The 18,551-nt window shown below is 37.9% G+C and overlaps 1 protein-coding gene across 13 annotated transcripts in view; it reads left to right on the top strand.

The window, feature by feature from the left end:
* PIEZO2 (piezo type mechanosensitive ion channel component 2) overlaps positions 1 to 18,551 on the top strand; it is a 273,894-nt gene that overhangs the window by 162,231 nt on the left and 93,112 nt on the right. For all 13 annotated transcript variants that reach the window (XR_014942627.1, XM_085537509.1, XM_032442626.2 and 10 more), the window contains exon 7: positions 239 to 452. Coding sequence is in view for 12 of the 13 variants with exons in the window: in XM_085537509.1 (XP_085393635.1) it covers positions 239 to 452 (214 nt within the window). In the remaining variant the exon portion in view is untranslated. The remainder of the gene's footprint in view (positions 1 to 238; positions 453 to 18,551) is intronic.

Here is an 18,551-nt window from a genome sequence, read left to right as displayed (position 1 = left end):
AGTGGTTGCATTCCAAATGCTAAGGTATAGAATAAGTGAATGGAGCAAAAAAAAACACCCAAGAAACGGGATCCTTTTCCTCTAGCCTCCCAACTAATAACAATCTTAAGAGTTAACTGTAAAGCATAAAGACATTTAGGTTAAGTTATTAAATGCATTTGTCAGATGTTAGATTTAACCAAATGGTGTTGTTTTTTTCCCCACAGTTTTCCAATCCTCCACGTTTTTGTTTTTGCAGGTATGATGGTGCCATCCTTGACCTCAGCTGTATATTTCTTTGTATTTTTGGGCCTGTGCACATGGTGGTCCTGTTGCCAAGCATTTGATCCGCTGATATTCAGCTGTCTGTGTGTATTAATGGCTATATTCAGTGCAGGGCACTTGATTGGACTTTATCTGTACCAGTTGCAGTTCTTCCAGGAGGTTGTTCCACCAAAAGACTTCTATGCCAGGTAAGAGAAATTCCTTTTTTTTGTAATTGTGGCTATCTGATGCAATGCTCTGTTATCACATGCTGAAACAGATGACCTTTGCTTTGACAAATTATATGCATAACTTTGGAAAACATCTTGTTTGGTCTTTGAAGAGTGGAAGCACAATGAGCTGAATGGTTTTGGATAGTAGAGCAGTGGCAGCCTTGTCTGAAATTTGTTACAAAAGCTGGGGCTTGTTACTAGAGGAAGATTGTTTTTATCAGAGTATATCCTCACATGTGAGTGACAAGTATTTGGTTAAGACAGGAATTAAAACAAAGGAGTAGTATTCATACACATTTAACTTTGAGGGAAGATATTCTGAGGTCTAATGAAGAAGTGTTGTAACTGAGGCAAAATGCTCAAGTAATCTGCCATCCTCGTGTGCAGAGACTCAGGGCAGTTGTGGTATATCGTCTGCTGTGTATAATTCTAGGCTGGGAATATAAATATTTTCTGTGGTCACACAGAATGTGCCAATCTTATCTTCATATCAACAGCCACATCATTTTTACGTCAAATGCCAGTATTTCTAGTTACTACTACAATAAATACTGAATAGATGGGAATTTGGTGACCCTTTAATGTCTTGATGTGCTTTTATTCTGTATTCTAAAAGAAGATAAAGTAATGCATGTATTTCATGCCTTTTGTTTTCTTCTGTGCTGTGGTTGCAAACAGTTTTCAGGGCACATTTGTTAGTGCCGTTGTGCACCATTTAGTGCCATTCCTTACAATAAACTTATTCTAAAGCTTAATTTTTGTTCTAGAAAGCTTATTGTTCCTTGTAAGTATTGTAATTTGAATGGAAAGGGACATCAGAAGTACTGTTAATTAATTTATTATATTTCAAAGCACATGATTAAAAGCAGTTAAAAAAATAAGAGTTGGTTAGCCACAATAGTTGGTACTTTAATACTTATTTTTACATGTCATTTGGTACAGATTAATAGTTGTGTGTTCTGTGATGTTGGAACTGCTGATTTGAGGAAGCTGATTTTGGAGGGCATAGGATTACCAGGAAAGTCACAAAAAGTTTTACATCGTTTAGGTTCTTTTGTGCCACCTAGAGGTCAATATAGGAGACTGAGTGATTTCTAGCTCTGACTTGCTGAAATACTCACAACCTCCCTAAAACTTTTGTATTGCTTTCTCCGTGTATTGATAAAAGAAACAAAACATTTCACATTTCATCTGTTTAGGTATGAGGTTATCATCTCATGATATTATGAGCCCCAGAAAATAGATACAAAACACTGACAGCATCATCAACAGAAGGTGCTGTAATTATTTTATTCTTTCCCCAGTCACGATTCTTCTGTGAGTTTTCTTTAATCTGCTTTTAGGGAGAACTCTTTGATGAGCATCAGAGCAGGTATTCAGAATGCCTGAATGTGCAAATTTGAGGATAAGGAAAAGCCAGTCATGAAGCTTTTAATGACCGTAGTAGGACTGGCATATAAGCAGCAGCTGGAGCAGAAGGAAACAAAAGTAGTATGTACTGGTGTGGTGCAGAAAAAAATATTTTAGAGTTTCTTATCCCAGCAACATATTGAAACCTCACTATTTTATGTGCTGTCTTTGTTTGCAGAAATCCCATTAATACTAGCAGATGTCTTGAACGGGTAAATTACATGTTGGGGGGAAAAACAAAATGGTTATCAGTATTTTTGTCTAATGTTTTCACCCAGAATATCTTATTTAATGTCTTTTTGCAAAAGGAGAAGAAAAGATTCTCCTCATCTTTACTCAGTTGTATGAACTTATCCAGATGCAAAAAACTCCTTGTATTCAGAAACGTAGAAGAGATACATGTATTTGCATTTGTTAACTTTAGAGCAATTAGAGATGGAACTTAATCCCCAAACAAAGTAGGGAAACAGAGGGAAGAAGGGCTATTATTTTTTCTGGAAAATTTTGATTGCTTGTCCCTCAGTATATGCTCTTCTAAGATGCAGGGGTACGTGGACGTTTCTCCTCTCGGTAGAGCATAAGGCTAACATTTGTATTTTTCTGGGTATTGATCTCAAGTTCACAAGAAATCTTCAAGCTGTTCCAGGTTTACATGAAATAGTGTTGTCTCTAAATAATATTATACTCGGCTTACCCCTCCACTGACTGATTTCAGACTGGATAAAGTTACACTGTACCCAGACAAGCTGGAAAATTCTCAAGTCAGTATTTGTCAGCTTAGGTTTGAATTGTGCTTGAGCAGCTCCTTCCTTTTAAGAACACTTCAACTCAAAACTCAATGAATGTGATTGTAAGAAGTGATTGAACAGTGTTGCCAGAGGAAAATAATTTTGTTGAAAGGAATGGTCTGAAATATACCCAGGGAAATATATTCTCTCTGGTCTAGTTAGGTGAACTTATGTGTTCTGCCCTGGAACCTTATGAGATTCTGCAAGCAAAATACCATAACCACCACTCTCAATAGGATATTTTGATAACACAGCACTTTGTTGTATTTCTGTTATCAAACGTGGAGACATTGATCTTCCACAAAGTTTCAGATCTACTGTTGTGGCTTTCTGGTTCTGCAGTGGGCATATAGAAATGGCATGAACACACATTTGCATGCACTGGGATGTGCAGATTGGAAAATATGTAGGGCACTGAAAAACTGAATCTTTCACTGAAAAACTGAAAAGCTAATCTGTTAGGTATGTCAGTGAAGAGCTTGAGTGAAGCTTTGTCTAGTCTTAACAGCTTTTCTTCTGCAAACCAGCCCATGGTGGAGATGTGAGAAGCAATCATTCAAAGCAGTGCTCTGACTGCCTGGGAAAGGGGTGACCTGAGTGGAGCAGGGGGACTGGTCTTAATAAGGCAAATCAATCCCTTCAAGTAGGAGTTATGTATTTACATAAGTTTGCACTGGTTAAATACTACCTGATCTCTGAAAAATTGAAACAAGCACACTCCTTTCACACCTTTAAAATAGTTATTTCCTCTGTGGCTTGCTGCTGTATAGGTCACAGAATTGTTGATTTACAGAGATGGAAAAACATCCCATTTTACCCAATTAAAACAAAATTCTGAAAATATCATACTTCTGCCATAAAATTCTTTTCACCTGATTTAATAAAAACAAGTCAATTAGCTAAAATGACTTTAGAAATTATGTACGCAGTGTCACAGCCTGAAAAAATACACAATAATGTGTATCATTTTTCAGATTGCTGCCTCCTTTCTTCCTGTTGCAGCTTGTTTTGGCAAAAGGATGTAATTAGGGCAATGATAAAGCCTTGCCAACATGAAGAAATAGGATCAGTGCAGTGGTATGAAGTTTATCTTGAGTTAGTAAAGTTATTCCTGTCCAAAACTTTGCTTATATGCTTATTTGTTTAAAAATCCCACAGTCAGATTTAAACTAAAACCTATGTGCTGTATTTGGGATTGAGATCTCGCATTGGTCTTACATGTATGTCTTACATTCCTTGTAGTTTTCAGGCAAGTAATGTTCAAAACAGTTTAAATAAAAATGCCTTAATCTATAGGAAGAAATCAACCTTATGAATTGAAACAAACCTGGGAGTCCAGGGAGTGCCAGCCACTTGACAGGGGTACATTATTTCACAGCTTCTGTAAGTGAATCTAGAATTAACAGCTATTTGCTTCATTGCAATCTGAGTGGGGAAGGCAAATCTTGGGCTGTCTTAAACAGGTAATTTTTTTTTCTGAAAGGTGCCTATAAATCTCTTCAAGGATAGGATTTTTAAGTAGGTCTTATGGTGATTGGTAACAAACTTCTTACTTGATAGGAGAGGAGTATTTCTACAGATATGGATTCAGAATATCCCAGTTTTCTTTAGGTTGATCTGAAATATGTCCAGTTCAAAGTTTTTCACCTGAACTTCCAAAAAGCTAATATCTGCATTCGAAATCTGTAGCCAAAGGCCCTGGATATTCAGAGTATGAGGTCTAAGCACAGCCTCAGAACATTCCTGGAGCTGTCAGACAGGGGTGGAATACTCAGCTGTAATCGTCTTTCTGAAATTAGAGGATAGGGGTGCCAATAAAATCTCATCCGGATAGAAGATATTGCCAAAATAGCATGATAATGCTGATCGATTCCCTTGTTGGCAATGTATGTATCACTGCAGGGTGAGGCACCGATCTCCTGCTCCATTTTCAGCACAGTTGGAACTGAAAGCTGGGCAACAGCATTTCCCCTGAGTTGTTCCCATGACCAGGCCTTGCTGCAGACCATCTTTGTCACCTGCCTTCAGGGCAGCTCACCTGGGAGTGACAGAGTATTCATACCCCCATATGAATAAATGTGATTTTTGGAGTTGCTCTCTAACTGGTCTTGAGGCAGTGTTTGGTGAGATAGAGTGTTTGAAGTTCATTTGTGTGTCCCATATTGAGCTGCCCTTTTACTGGTTTGGCTTTTGTGCCTTCCGCCTGATTTCTTAGCTACTTAGCACCATGATGCTATAACACTGTCAGGACAGAGACCTCTGGATACATGCCATGTGAAGACACTGCTATGCCCTTGCTCTATTTCTGTTTTTCTCTGACAGAAAAAGCACAATTTGTTCTTTCAGAACATGCACCAATCCATGCCATACTGGCCACTGCTTTTGTCACTATGTCTGGTTTGGCTTTGAGAGCCAGGATTTCTCTCTTACACAGTTTAGGTGATTGATGTGCAATGTTGTATTATTGTTTTGCAGCTGAGCTTCATATTAGCTAAATCACAACACTGCTTAGGAGACTATTAATACTACTTAAATAGAAGACTTTACTTTACATCCTTTCTTACTGCTTTATCTTCAGCTTCCTTATCTTTATTTTTTTTAAATTATTTTACAAAGGAAGCAAATTATTCTGTTAACAGCTCAGAAACGCAAGTTCAGGCTCTTGTTGACAAAAGGCAGCAACCATTTTTGCTATTATTGTAATAAGTATTGCTTCCTAAACTAGGACATAGATAGCCCACCATAAATGCTGTTCTGAATTGCATGATTCTACAATGGATGTTTTGACCCAAAACATTGTACACCACAGAATGTGAACTTTTAAATATCATGTTAGGAAACATTTCAGTACTATTAAAATGAACAATTCTTTTCTATCAGCTGAACGTTTGTTTCTTATTAACTACCTAATATTTTATATCTGGTGTCCAGAATGATTCAAAGACTGCCACGGTTGAGACAGTCTTGCACACAAGTGCTTAATTGAGTGGGATGGGTATTTTCATGAGAGGCTCTTGTACTGTCTCTTCTCTCTACAGGGTTAGTACTTAAAGAAAAAAAACCCTCAGATTTTCATGTTTTTGAGAATACCAGCACTTTCTTGTCAAATCTAATTGAAGCTGACCAGATTTTATTCGGAAAAGGTCAGATATAAAAGCCCTTGTTCACAGGCAGCACGACAGCATACACTTTGTTTCTGAAATCCATGGCTGTTAGTAATGACAGTCAGTACTGTTCAGCACAACAAAGTTGAGTAATGCAATGGGATTAAGATGAAGGGAAAATCTCAAAACAAGGCTAGGAAATCTTTGAAGAAGAGAGCTGTGACAGTTCTTCATTTCATTTTGTAAGACCTATCTTATACATAAGATCTACTGTTTATCCTATCAAGTCAAATGTTACTCTTAGTCTCTTCTCACCAGAAGTTGCAAGATTTTTATTCCAGTGCTCATGGATTGTGCAAATACTCTGTGACACTTTGAACTCTGATTGGTTTCTCTAGGCCTCGCTTTAATGAACAATGAAGGGTAAATAAATTGCAAATGAAGTCACACGAACTTGGTGAGGAAACTTTAGTTTTATTGACAGACAGTAACAACAGACTGCTCTGAATAGAAAGATTAACAGTATCATCCTACAGCACATAAAACTCCTGTAGCTGAGGCTGGTGAGCTGTTAAATGCATTAATGGCAGTATGGCACAAGGGCTGAAAATAAGAGTTGAAAAAAGTAAACCAAGGAATACTAAAAAAAATCATAGGAAGAGTTCTGAACTTTTCCATTAAGTTTATTTCTCATTCCTACGAGGGAGATGTATTGGTTCTTAACAAACCTTCCAATATTCTTTAGTTCCCTTTTTGTGTCTTACTTCACTGGAACAAACTGGTGTGGTTTATATCAAGAACTGCTCAAGGTGACTGGCAAAGAAATAGTCCTATTGAGTGAACCTGGCCCAGAATTTAATTTAAAATTGAACTTTTTATAAGACTGCAGAAGGTTAATTTAATCTTTTATACTCTGAGTTTTGCACTGTTAACCATCCTGTTAGCGCTGTCTGGAATAGCCAAATGCAACTGGAGAAACACAAGTGGAGTTTCCAGTGAGTTGTAGCAGGAAAGACGTGGTGATATTGCAAACCTGCTCACTCCTGTGAGATTTCCAGCCTTGTGTCTATTATGTGGGCATTCAGAGATACATTCAAAATGAATCCATCTCTTTCAGTGCTCCTTTGGAGGGATTCCTTGGGGATTCGCTTATCAGCTGGCACACAATACTCTGCAATCACTTTAAAGCAGATTTCTATCAGCACTGATTTAAAATGTTTAGCTTGGGTTTTGGTGCAAGTCCAGTAGTGACAATGGGGAAGTGAGTGTAGACTTAACAGTTATTGTTAGTGAGAATTTGTAGTCCTTGCTTGTTTTCACTTGGTTATTAATAGCGATCTCTTTCCACTGCGTACTGCAGTTCCTTAAAATCAGCAAATTCTTGTTTATGCCAGATTTTATAGCATGTTTGAAATTCTCTGGAAAAAAGCAATAGCTGAAATAGTAGGTAGACTGCAGCAATGCCTCTGTCAGTCAGTACAGTGGCTCTCCATCCCCATAGACACTGGTGTCCTCCATAACTCTCACCCCCCACCAAGTACCAAAGCCAGTCTCAGTAGAAGCAGGCATGACTTTGATCATGTTATTCATGCATGTCCAACTTTTTTGGCTTGTCTGGCCACACTAAGTGGAGTTGTTTTGGTCTGCATATATGTAGGTCACTCTGAAAGTAATGCCTCATTAATTTCCATGGAAACTACAGCAGATCCAGTGAGCAGTAATTCTGCTTGATGGAACAAATTCTCAGCTACAAAGCACTATTTTTCATTATGGTTACCACCATTATCTATGCATTTTCACTACTGATGAATTGGAGCCAGTATGCCACACTCGTCAAAACTTGTACCAGCAGAGGTTGACCCACTGTCATTGTTGCCAGTGACCAGTGGGATATGTGATCTTGGTTTTGTGAAACTAACTCATCAGTCTGGTTTGATGGCATCAATCAAATTCTTAGCAAGTTCTTAAGGTGCTCATCAGATACTTTTAATGAAATTTTTACTCTTTTTGTGCTTCATCTTTGACAATAGTTGCTCACCAATGTGTGTATCGCCAAAAGCAATGACATGAATAAGGCTGTGAAGTGGGGGTATTTCTCTCATAGAAGTCTGGTAAGATTTTTGAGTTAAATGTCTGATTGCAACTCTAAACATTCCATTTGAAAAATGTATTTATGTTGAATGAAAACAGAGTTGCAAATATATTTTAAAATTGATCATTCTTTTCATCAACCTTGAAGCTTATTCACAAATTCCTTTATCCAAACAGAACACAAGGCTGTATTTTTCACTATTCACAGGATTGTATTTAGCCAGTTGTATGGGAGATTGATAATCACAGCGTGAACCGCTGATTAATCAGCTGAGGCAAGTGTGGGGTCAGCTGCGGGAGCACAGGTGAAAGGTATGTAGCTGTGCTCCCGGGAGGGGTGGAGCTCAGCTCCACCTCCTTTGAGACCTCATTTAAGGGCTGACCCTCACTGAGGCAGCTTCTCTTGGAGGTCACTTGCTAGTGAAGATTGCCTCAGCTCCTAGCGTCATCACTGGTGAGTTCCCCTTTTTCCTCATACCTTCTATACTTCTACTATCATCCTTGTAGTTACCATTCTTGTTAACGCCTGTATAGTTACCACCAATGCACCAGTGTATCAAAATGCTTAAAATTATTTGCCAGAATTTGAGATGGCACTGCACTGCGCCTTCTGCATGCCCTGGTTTTAGCTCAGGTAACGTTAGTAGTGCATTGATGGTTTGGTTGATGCTAAGTGATGGGTGTGCACCCAGGACCAGGCCAAGCTGCTCAGTGGGGCAAAGCCACCACCATGATGGCATAGGGCTGGGGGTGGCCACATTATAATCTGTACTGGGCTGTATGTGGCCAGTGCATTGTACATGCCTGATGTGGCTGGAGTTGTGCTACTGGGGACTGATGGCTCGACCTTCCCCATCACTAGAAAAGGAATGCAAATAAGAGACATGCTAATGCCTTTTATAGACAACAAGGGATGTAAACTAAGAGATGTGCTCTTAAAAACAACAGCCTTCAGCACACAGGAGAGACTGGTTTTCTTTTATCACAGGTGGTTCTCATTAGTGGAGAGAGGGGAGTCTTGGCATTCCCAACAACACATACACTGTATCTGTAAACTGAGCTAACACCGCGAACATAAAACCGGTCACCATTGCATGACATAATGCTGGAAGGTTGCCACCTTCTTGCTGTTTTCTGACCTCATAGCTGTGCATTAATGTAAGAGTAGAAGAAGTTGTCAGTTTCTTGATATTTGTTGGGATGCTGAGGCGCAACGGATGGGAAAAGGTGTCAAAGACTTTACAAGGACCAATGGGCCATGATAAACTTGCCCATTCTCTCTTATTTGACTTGAAGTGCGTGTAAAATAATTCATAACAGAGCCCTCCCACTTTTGTATCTAGTCCAATGACTTGTACCCAATACAGCTCAGCAGTGAAAGAAGCTCTGCTCATTGTCAGCAACAGCCAAATCACCTTCTATACCCAGTGAATCGACTCATGATTTCCACACTCAGATTTGAATACAGGCTCCTGACCTGCCACAGGCTGCTTTGTGAGAACATGCAGGTGATGCCTGTGAAGAATTGAAACTTTGTTTTTTGTTGTTGTTTTTTTGTTGTTGTTCTTGTGTGTTGTTTGTTGTTTTTTTTTTTTAACAATCCAGATCTGTGTGCTATGATCACTAAGTAATTGCCTAAAAGTAGAACAGAATAACAGAGAGATTTAAACTCCCTTCCTATCAGATTCAGATTGTTACTGCTTTATGGCATTAGGAGGTGTGGTTTATATTGATTGCTGACTTCTCTTGGCATATATAACAAGGCTCTCCTTACTGTTGCTTGCCAGTCTTTATTTTCATACTCTGGCATGACCTGGAATTATGATGATAAATATTTAGCACTTATCTATCTCTTTGTGTTTTCAACTCAACAAATAAACATTAGCAAATGAATCGTTGCACATTTCTCAGAGGTAGTACTGAAAAAAGTCCTGCCTGATCTCAGCTGAGCACACACAGGGGAATCATCATCTATCTGCACAAGTGGCAGCCCACAGCAGTTCCTTTGTGAGGATGCACTTCATCTCTAGTTTGTGTTCATTTAGCTGAAGGTGGTAATTTACAGATAAAAACTCAACCAATGAGTTGCGATCTACAATCGATTTTAAAATGGCTGTTATACAGTTAGAGCTGTAAAATTAGTTAGTTAGGCATTTCCGAATGCTATACTGCTTATTATTCCTTTATCTTCCTTCCCATACCAAGCTATATTCCATTCTTTTTTTCTATATAAAAATAATCAGGATGGACAACTTCCATTTCTGCCTTAGTGTATTTGTTGCTATATAAAGGAATATCTTCTTAGCTCCAATTTTCTACTGCAGAATCTTTTGATTAGGGTCTCAATCACTCTTGCTTTCCTTTCAGTCCGGTTTCACTGGAAAATCTGTATCTTCTTCATGCATCACAAGCAGACTTTCTCTATGTGACTGGAAATCATCATCCTTCCTTTTCATAGGTGAAAAAAGTAAAATGAATTTCATAACTTCTACATGTAGTCAGAGCCTGGAAAGAAACAGCTGTTGGTTGCAGCCTCTGTCCTTAGATTCTTAGTTTGCAGACCAAATTACCCCAAAGTTAAAATGAGCACAGAACTATACTTTAGAACATTTTCTGTTCTTCTGCTTACGTTATTTTTAGAGCTGACCATAAGTCTCTTCAGCTGGCAAACAGATGCATGGTTGTGTGGTTGCTTGGTGTACTGAGTCACATGCATATTCTGATCAGGTAGCGCTGCCCTCCTAAGTGCCAGCAGCTCACCAGGGCCACTTGAGTGTGGTCTCTTTTGTTTGATTTCAGCTGAAGCTTACATGCAGTGGACTTGTTGCATAAATCCATCCTTCTCCCAGCATCCAAACTTAGGACAAGAAGGCTGGTGGGCTGCCTTCCCTGACTGAGTTCTGAGGCTCAGGATAGAGGCTGTCCTCTCTGCTCTGCATGTGTGAGACTTTCTGGGGTAAGACTTTTGGCTCCTGTTTCTTCAGCAGCTCTGCCAAATCACTGTGAAAAACCAATAAACTTAGTTACTAATTGGCATGGACAGATATCATTAAGCCATGCCTCCTGCTGTGTGCTGAGGTGTCCAAGCTTATCCTTTGGCAAAGGGAAGCATTTGTGGCCAGAGATGTTTCTGAGCATGCCTTCAGTTTTCCTTCTGTTTTTCACATGGCCCTGTAGAAACCAGGACCTGTTTTCTCATTCCTTTCTGAGTAGAAAATGCAATAAAATATTGGAAACTTCATTTTGCTTGTGCTGTGTGGGTGTTTTTCTTCCCCAGATGGTGCTGTTCAGTAGGAACTGCTTTTCATTTGGATTGCAGTGAGTGTGTACATGAGCATGGAAGTGAAGAGGGTGTCAAACTGCCATTCTCAGTGTCATCAAGAGTTCTCCTTTGCAGTGGCTTTTCTTTATCTCTCCTCTAATCCTGCAAACCTGCTTTAGCAGAGGAGCTGGGCTTGGTGATCTCCAGAGTGTTCTTCCAATCTCTACAATCCTGTGATTTTGTGAAACACTGGCTCAGCTCCCACAACCTTAGGGATTCCCAAAATGACCCTTGTTTATAGCTGAAATAGTTTGAAAATGCCTCGATGAGCAATTTTGTGGTAGAAAAATGAGAAGGGAGTATCTGGGTCCCCTCTGCCCCAGAAACGGCAGGAGCCATTAGGGTAGGGCTATGGAGCCCAGCCTTACTGGGGTAGGGATTGGCAGCTTCAGGGCTGCTTTCTAAGCAGTGATGCTGCTGCTTATAAGGGAGGATGGTGTTGGAAGAGAGCCTCTTGTTAGGAATCAGGCAGGGGCCCTAAAGCAACTTACAGCTTCATACCTGTTTCACCTTATTCTTGCCTTCCTATCTGGTGATCCCTCTATGCTGGCAGCTCATCTATGAGGCTGATATTAAAGAATGGGAAAAAAGATACTGGAGGACAGTGCTTCAGCGTCTTTTCTTAGCAGATGTTCACTTCTGGAAGTCCCAGTAAATGTCCCCAAAGGCTAAAGCAAAATCACTGCATTTCTAGTTCACTGATGTGCTGAAAAGGTCAATGTCAATATCAACATTCACCAGCAATTCAGAGCATAGCTGAGCCCTACGGTAGCTCAAGAAATAGCTTGGGGATCCAAAGAGGAAATCCACTGATAAGATAAATCTTTGTGTCAGATTTGGAGATAGATTTTGTGTTAGTAACCAAGGCATTTGTATACCTGCATCCACTATTAATGGTAATGTTGGGGAATTATTGCCTCTAAGGCAATGAAAGCATACTATGAGTTTTTGGAGTAGAAGGTCACTACTAGTGTTTGATTACCAGATGAAATGTGGTGTATCTGACAAATCCTTATGTTCAGCCTTAAATTCCTCTTGGGGAAGCTGCTTTATTTTAGATATATGAAGTATTTGAATGCCTGAATTTCAGTCATTCTTAATGGATGTTCAGTCTGTAACAGCTTCCAGTCACATAGTCTTGAAGAAAATTCCATTATCTGGTTACTCTAAAGAAACAGGTTATGTAGTACATATGATTTAACATCCCGTTTTAAAGTTATTAATTCACTTGACAGTAAAGTGATTTTATTGTGGCTACTTTTATGGTCTTTTATTTTTTCTCTCTGAATAAAGATTTGTATTCTATTCAGAGTTTTTGCCAGCTCTTATATAGTTCACAACCCCTAAAGCTATCCTTTCATCTCTGCAGCTTCCTGGATTAATGGCTCATAATTTCTCTCTGTCCTCATTATATGCATGACATTAGCACACAAGTTTTAAATTACTTTCTTTTTACATGAGTTTTCTCATGCAATGGCTTTGTGTTGGAAATTAGTTCTCCTTTAAAAGAAAAGTCGCTGATGTTTAGAAGAGGGTGGGAGATATACCAGGGCTGGTTTTGTCATTGCTGGAATAACTTTGATCCAATAAAAGCTATGGAAACTGCGACTTAGTAGAAAATAAGTGCACAGACATCTGCTAAAGAGCTATAGAAATATGATTATATTAAAACAAAAGTTAGAATAATCTATCCACCTAGCCTATATTCGTTGTGTATACGCTGTGTGCACTGTATTGCACTGTGATAGCAACACTCTGAAGGAAAACACTTCTAGTCTTGGTCTATGTTTTCAAATATTTCCAAAAATTTATTAACTATTAAGCTGAAGTTAATCATAATAATTCTCAACACAAACAGATATTTTTTTATTCTTAATATGGCACAGATCCATTTAGTCAGTTCTGAATTGCTTGTGTCTAGGGTCTATGGCTTTTAAGCACTAAGAATACTTTCAATGCTTTTTAAAGTTTATATCACTCAGAAATTGATAAATTTAATAATTTTAACAGTATGATTTTAATAATAATCCAGCTGTGGTCTGAAATTTGTGTCTGCAGTATCTCCCTGCACAACTGTTCTGCTGAGCTGAGGAAAAGATTGAAAGATTTGCTCCATCTTTGAAAATTCTTTTAAATAACATGATTTGAAAAGATAAATGCAAATTTTCCTCTTCATTAATTTTCCCCCTATAAAACCATGCAAGACCAAATGCCTTCTGTTCATCTTAACCCTAACACTTTAGGATGCACTTAATGCACTACATCCCTGCCACTTTTCCACCTTTTTTCTTCCCATATTGTGCTATTTATTTAAAATTATTGTGTCCCTGCTGTGTATCCTGGAGCATAAAACACAATGTGCTCCTCTCCCCCTCCCCCTCTCCTCTTTTTTTCTATGCCTATCTCCTCATCACTTATAGCATCTTCATTTTAGGTCTCAGCTATTAAATAATTATTCTAACAGTCCCAGTCACCACTCTCCCATCTTTCCATGTAAGGAAAGTGCAGTAAATGTACAATAGTAGATATCCAGATAATGTAAAGAATCAGACTGTTCATAAAATCGAAGTTCTAAAAAGATGGATTCCCCAAATCCAGCCCAGATAGCTGAAGTCTCTGATGCCATTGCTGTGAATAACCATCCAAGGTGTACTGGCTGCAGCAAAAAAATTCTGGTAATCCTAAATACTACATCAGGAAGTGCAGCTCCTGAAGTGGTTTGGTACAAACATTTTCTTCAAACTGTAATCCTTATTGCCCTGTTCTGGATTTAATTTCCAGTCTGCTGCCATGTCAAAGTTGCAGACTTGCATCATTGTTTTATTTTATTTTATTTTATTAGTCTATGGTAAATCTTTTCCTGAAACAGGAAGCAAGGGCTGCGAAATACTCTTTCCTGCTTAAATAAGTCAGTATTTGTAATGTACAGCCAGCTTTCTGTGGATAAAAAGCAAATGTTCATATGCTACACACAGTAACAGGAATATTTGGATGAAGATGACTTTAAAAAGGTGTTAAAAAGTCTCAGAAGCTATGAAATGCCATCTGTAATCTCATACTTTTCAACATAACTCTGTGTGTAGTAGTGTTCTAAGTACACTATTATAATAATACAATATTGTTAAATAATAGTTTAAATAAAAAAATAGTTTTTCTATTTTCCTGTATTCCATACTGATTTTATATTACAGGTTGCATAATTAGTGATGCAGTGTACATACACAAATAGCAGCTATGCATGAGAGGGTTTAGAAAACAATTACTATTCTGTATAGTAATATGCATAACATTATACATAATATAATGTTATTCATAATAGCAGATATCTGTACCTTTCTGTTGTGCACTGCCAAAGCAACAATGGATGTGAAAGTATAAGTTGCTTTTATATACTGAATTAAAATTATTCACTGAAATCAGCGTTGTACTGCTGCAATATTAGATTTTGAATGCCAGCTAATAAATAAATTAGTAAAGATAAAACAAAATGAAACAAAAAGCAATGAATTAACCAAACAAAAAATACAGCCCTCTAAAACTACATTTAGCAACCTTAAAGAAATTGGCATGGTTGTCTTTAAAACGAGAGAACCATTACAGCAATTTATTCTCGTGCCAAAATCATCCAGATAGTTCCTCTTTTAGTGGATATATTTGCTTGCTATTTAATCAAAAGACACGATTCTCAGTAAAAATGCACATTGTAATAGCTTCCCTTGATAACAGAATCACGTTGAGTCCAGGATTTCAGACATCCTGCCTTTGCATCCTACGGAAACAGAAGCTTCTGGCATCCAACAGATGATGAAGCGTTGCATGCAATAGCTGCACAGATTTCTTCTCGTTCTTTTTTTCTGCCAGTTAACTGTTTTCAGTTTGGTTTAGTGTCTCTGACACCTTGAAGAAAGAGTATTTAAGAATGTAATATTGAAAGTTGCGTGTCTCGCAACCATTGGTTTGTTTCTTTCTTATCTTCAATCTCTTATTATATTTTAAGGTATCAGAGACATTTTTTCCATTCCTTAATTTTGTGAAGGAGGAACATTTTAAAGTGTGTCATAATATTAACATATGCAGTTAATTTATCGACACAATGTCTGTGACCAGAATGATTTGGAATAGGAGGTTTTTAGGAAAATGCTTGACAAATCTGGGTGCAGGTTTAAGCAGTGATGTGCTTGCAATAAAGGTGATTAGCCAAGTGTAAAACTGGTCAGTTGCTGTTGCCGTTTATAGATGACCAGCTAGAATGAGTGTGAGCTAAATGCAAAACACTGTGCAGTCTCACCAGCTCTTGCATTTAGCTCACAGCGGTCCAACAATTTCTGACAAGTCCGAGAAACCACTGCTCTCTCAGACTCTTCAGAGGAAGCATGATCAATAGGAAACAATGGGAGACATTTTCCTCCCACTGTGAATCACTTGATGTACTCTTTGATCAAAAGTGCTGCATGAATTATTTATGTGGGGTTTGCACGTTTTCATGAAGTAGGTTGGACTCATGAGAAAAGCTGTTGTATGTCCTCTGCTTCCGCTTAGTGAGTCAGAGCTGACTCTGTAAATCATTGCAAGCTATTATTTTGGAGCTTTCTGCAGAGAACTTGCAAGTTTTTCTTGTATTAATATATTTTGTTGCATAATTATGAGTGTTGCATGCAGCTACTTCTGTAATTAAAGTGGCATTACTTATGTAATTTATGTAATTTTTATTCCTAGTTCTTAAACAAATGAAACAGTTGCCAAACTCAGTCAGGATTTTAGTGTCATCCAAAGATCTTTCAGACAATTAAAATAATCTCTAGGGCAGTACATTCATTTTATTCAAATCAAACTTTCTGAGTCTGTGAACTGCTGAGGTGAAGTGAACATTGGTAGTCGTGAAGTTCTGCTTCCAGCACCTGTTACATAGTGGGCTTCTCTTCTCCCTCTGCCTTTACCACTATCACATCCTTCAACTGTTCAGCTGCTTTCAGAACATTAAGAGTTCAGTGACACTTTTATGGAACAGGCGAGCATGCTGGGAATAACAAAAGAAATGAAACGATTCCTTTGGAAGTGAAAGCAATAGGTATTAGAAGGGAAAAAAAATAGCAGCTGTGAAACAGTGGGTCACCTCTGCTCGTGCAGATGTTCATGAATGCAGCATGCAGGCTCTTGCTCATCACTGGAAAGAATGTGTATCTAATAGTGGTGAATGTGTTGAAAAATAGTGTTTTGTAGCTGAGAATTATGTAGCTCAATCAAATACTGTTATGCTTTTTGTTGCAGTTTCCGTATAAATAAATAAGAGGCATTACTTTCAGAGCAACCTACATACTTCTACTCTAATATTTTAGAGGTATCCAAGTGCAAAAAGTGGGCTGTATAAACAGTGGTAAGCTGTTCAGTGTGATGGAGGTGGATTATAAATTTTCTGAATCATTGGATGAGGTTGATGTGTATTGTGAAGCTCAGAAGATAGATACAAGAAGATGACTTCTAGTCTGTTGTATAGGGAAATGCAGTGTAAAAGGTGTTATATAAGGTAGCACACAGACTCTTAGGAAGATGCAGCAACTGGAAAACTCATCTAGACAAGATTATTGCAGAAATTAATGGCAGTAGAAAATAGTATGACAATAAAAGATTTGCTAGCACCTGAAATGATAATTGTTATGCCATTGTAAACTGTAAAGTTTAATTCAACCACAATATCATTTGTCCAGAACAAGAATTATCATCCCCTATGCTATGCAGGAAGTCAGAATTATTTCCATCCTGATCTTGGAAATTGTGAAATAAATCCTGGTCTGAAATGAGCTCTTGTTTGAGAGAATACACTGTGGTGGGAATGTTACATAGCCCCACTTTCATTCCTGATGAGGGTATGATCCTGAGAGAGTCAGCTGTACACCAGATATGTAGCACAAATATATATCACAAAGAGTGCAGCAGACAAGTATGCCAGTACATTTGCAGCAAGGTATGGCAGCAGGGATACATCCAGGGTCTGAAATGACAGAATCATTTTTACAAAGAAAAATGTCCCAGATCTTTTTTTCCAGGGGCAAAATTCACAGACTGAATAGATACATAATAACCGTGTTTGATAATTCAGTAATCAAAAGACATATTTATGTGGGTGTTGTTGTTTTTTTCTTATGTAAGCATTTTTGTTCATATTTTTATCATGACTAGTGGTTAATGTCAATTATTTTCTATACTGGAGTCATACTAAAATAATTTGTGTTGGAGAAATTTTAGCAATCTGCATAGTGGAGTCATAAAATGCACCACCTCAGTAACTGGTTAAGTCAAACTGCTGAGAGTACAAAAGGATTTTTTTAATCAAAACTGTTCTTTTATTTTTTAATACTAGACTGAGAGCAGAAAGTGGTCATTTTATTTATTTATTTATTTATTTGTTTATTTGTTTATTTATTTATTTATTTGCGGTGGGGTTTTTGTGTGTGTGTTTTGTTTTTATGGTCACAACTTTGCCATAGAGTTACAGAAGGTGAAAGTGCATCTGCCAGAAGGCTGATTCACAGATCCAGTAGGAAGCTTCACTGGGAAAACAGATGAATAGAGCAGGAATTAGGCAAAGAAATACCACCTTTATTGTAGGAAATGCTTTTCACTGTGATATTTCAGAATGTGCCTTAGTCAGATATTTGAGTTCCTCTTGGCTCTTTGTAGTTCCTAAAAATTTCCGAATTATTTCTGCTATATATTTTGAAATGAAGTGCAGAATGAGAACATTGAAAAACACAAACTTTGCTTCTTTGCAAGAACAGAAAAATGAATCTATTGCATCCTGCAAATCTCTAATGGTTTATGAATTTAAATGCAGAAAGTAAACAGACTCCAGTAGTAAGGGTCTTTGTTTATTTGTCTTCTGTATCCAGATACGCACTTTCTTGTCTTGTTTGGCATCTGGTTTCCTTCACCTAAGATGCATTCTAGCTTTACTAATTGTATGGAAGTCTATTGGGAAAGACAAAGTCAAACAATGACTGGAGCTGGTAACAAATATAGCCGAACTTCATTACTACTGAGCACAATTTCATCAATGTGGAATGAAATATGCAGAACTGAATAATGCACTAGTATATATTGCCTACTGTAAATGCTTACATGTTTTATGACAGTTGTTCCTGTTTATTTAAAAGCTTTAAATAAGAGATGATGACTGTATGTCACTGAACAATGTTCTGCACCAGCAGTTCTTATTAAATATAATGGTCGGGTGTATATTGAATGAGTAGCCCAATTGAAGGCCTCTAGACAAAAGGAACATTTCCCAGACATCAAATTGTTTTGAATTTGGACATGAGGAATTTGCACTGAGTACCTTTCTTACTAACAATCTTCAGTAGCT

The sequence above is a fragment of the Coturnix japonica genome, chromosome 2, assembly GCF_054131305.1.
Source record: "Coturnix japonica strain WE chromosome 2, WE-NBRP24, whole genome shotgun sequence".
In the NCBI taxonomy this organism is placed as follows: domain Eukaryota; kingdom Metazoa; phylum Chordata; class Aves; order Galliformes; family Phasianidae; genus Coturnix; species Coturnix japonica.
Note: the sequence above shows the minus strand (reverse complement) of the source record. Positions and strands in the feature narration are given on the sequence as shown.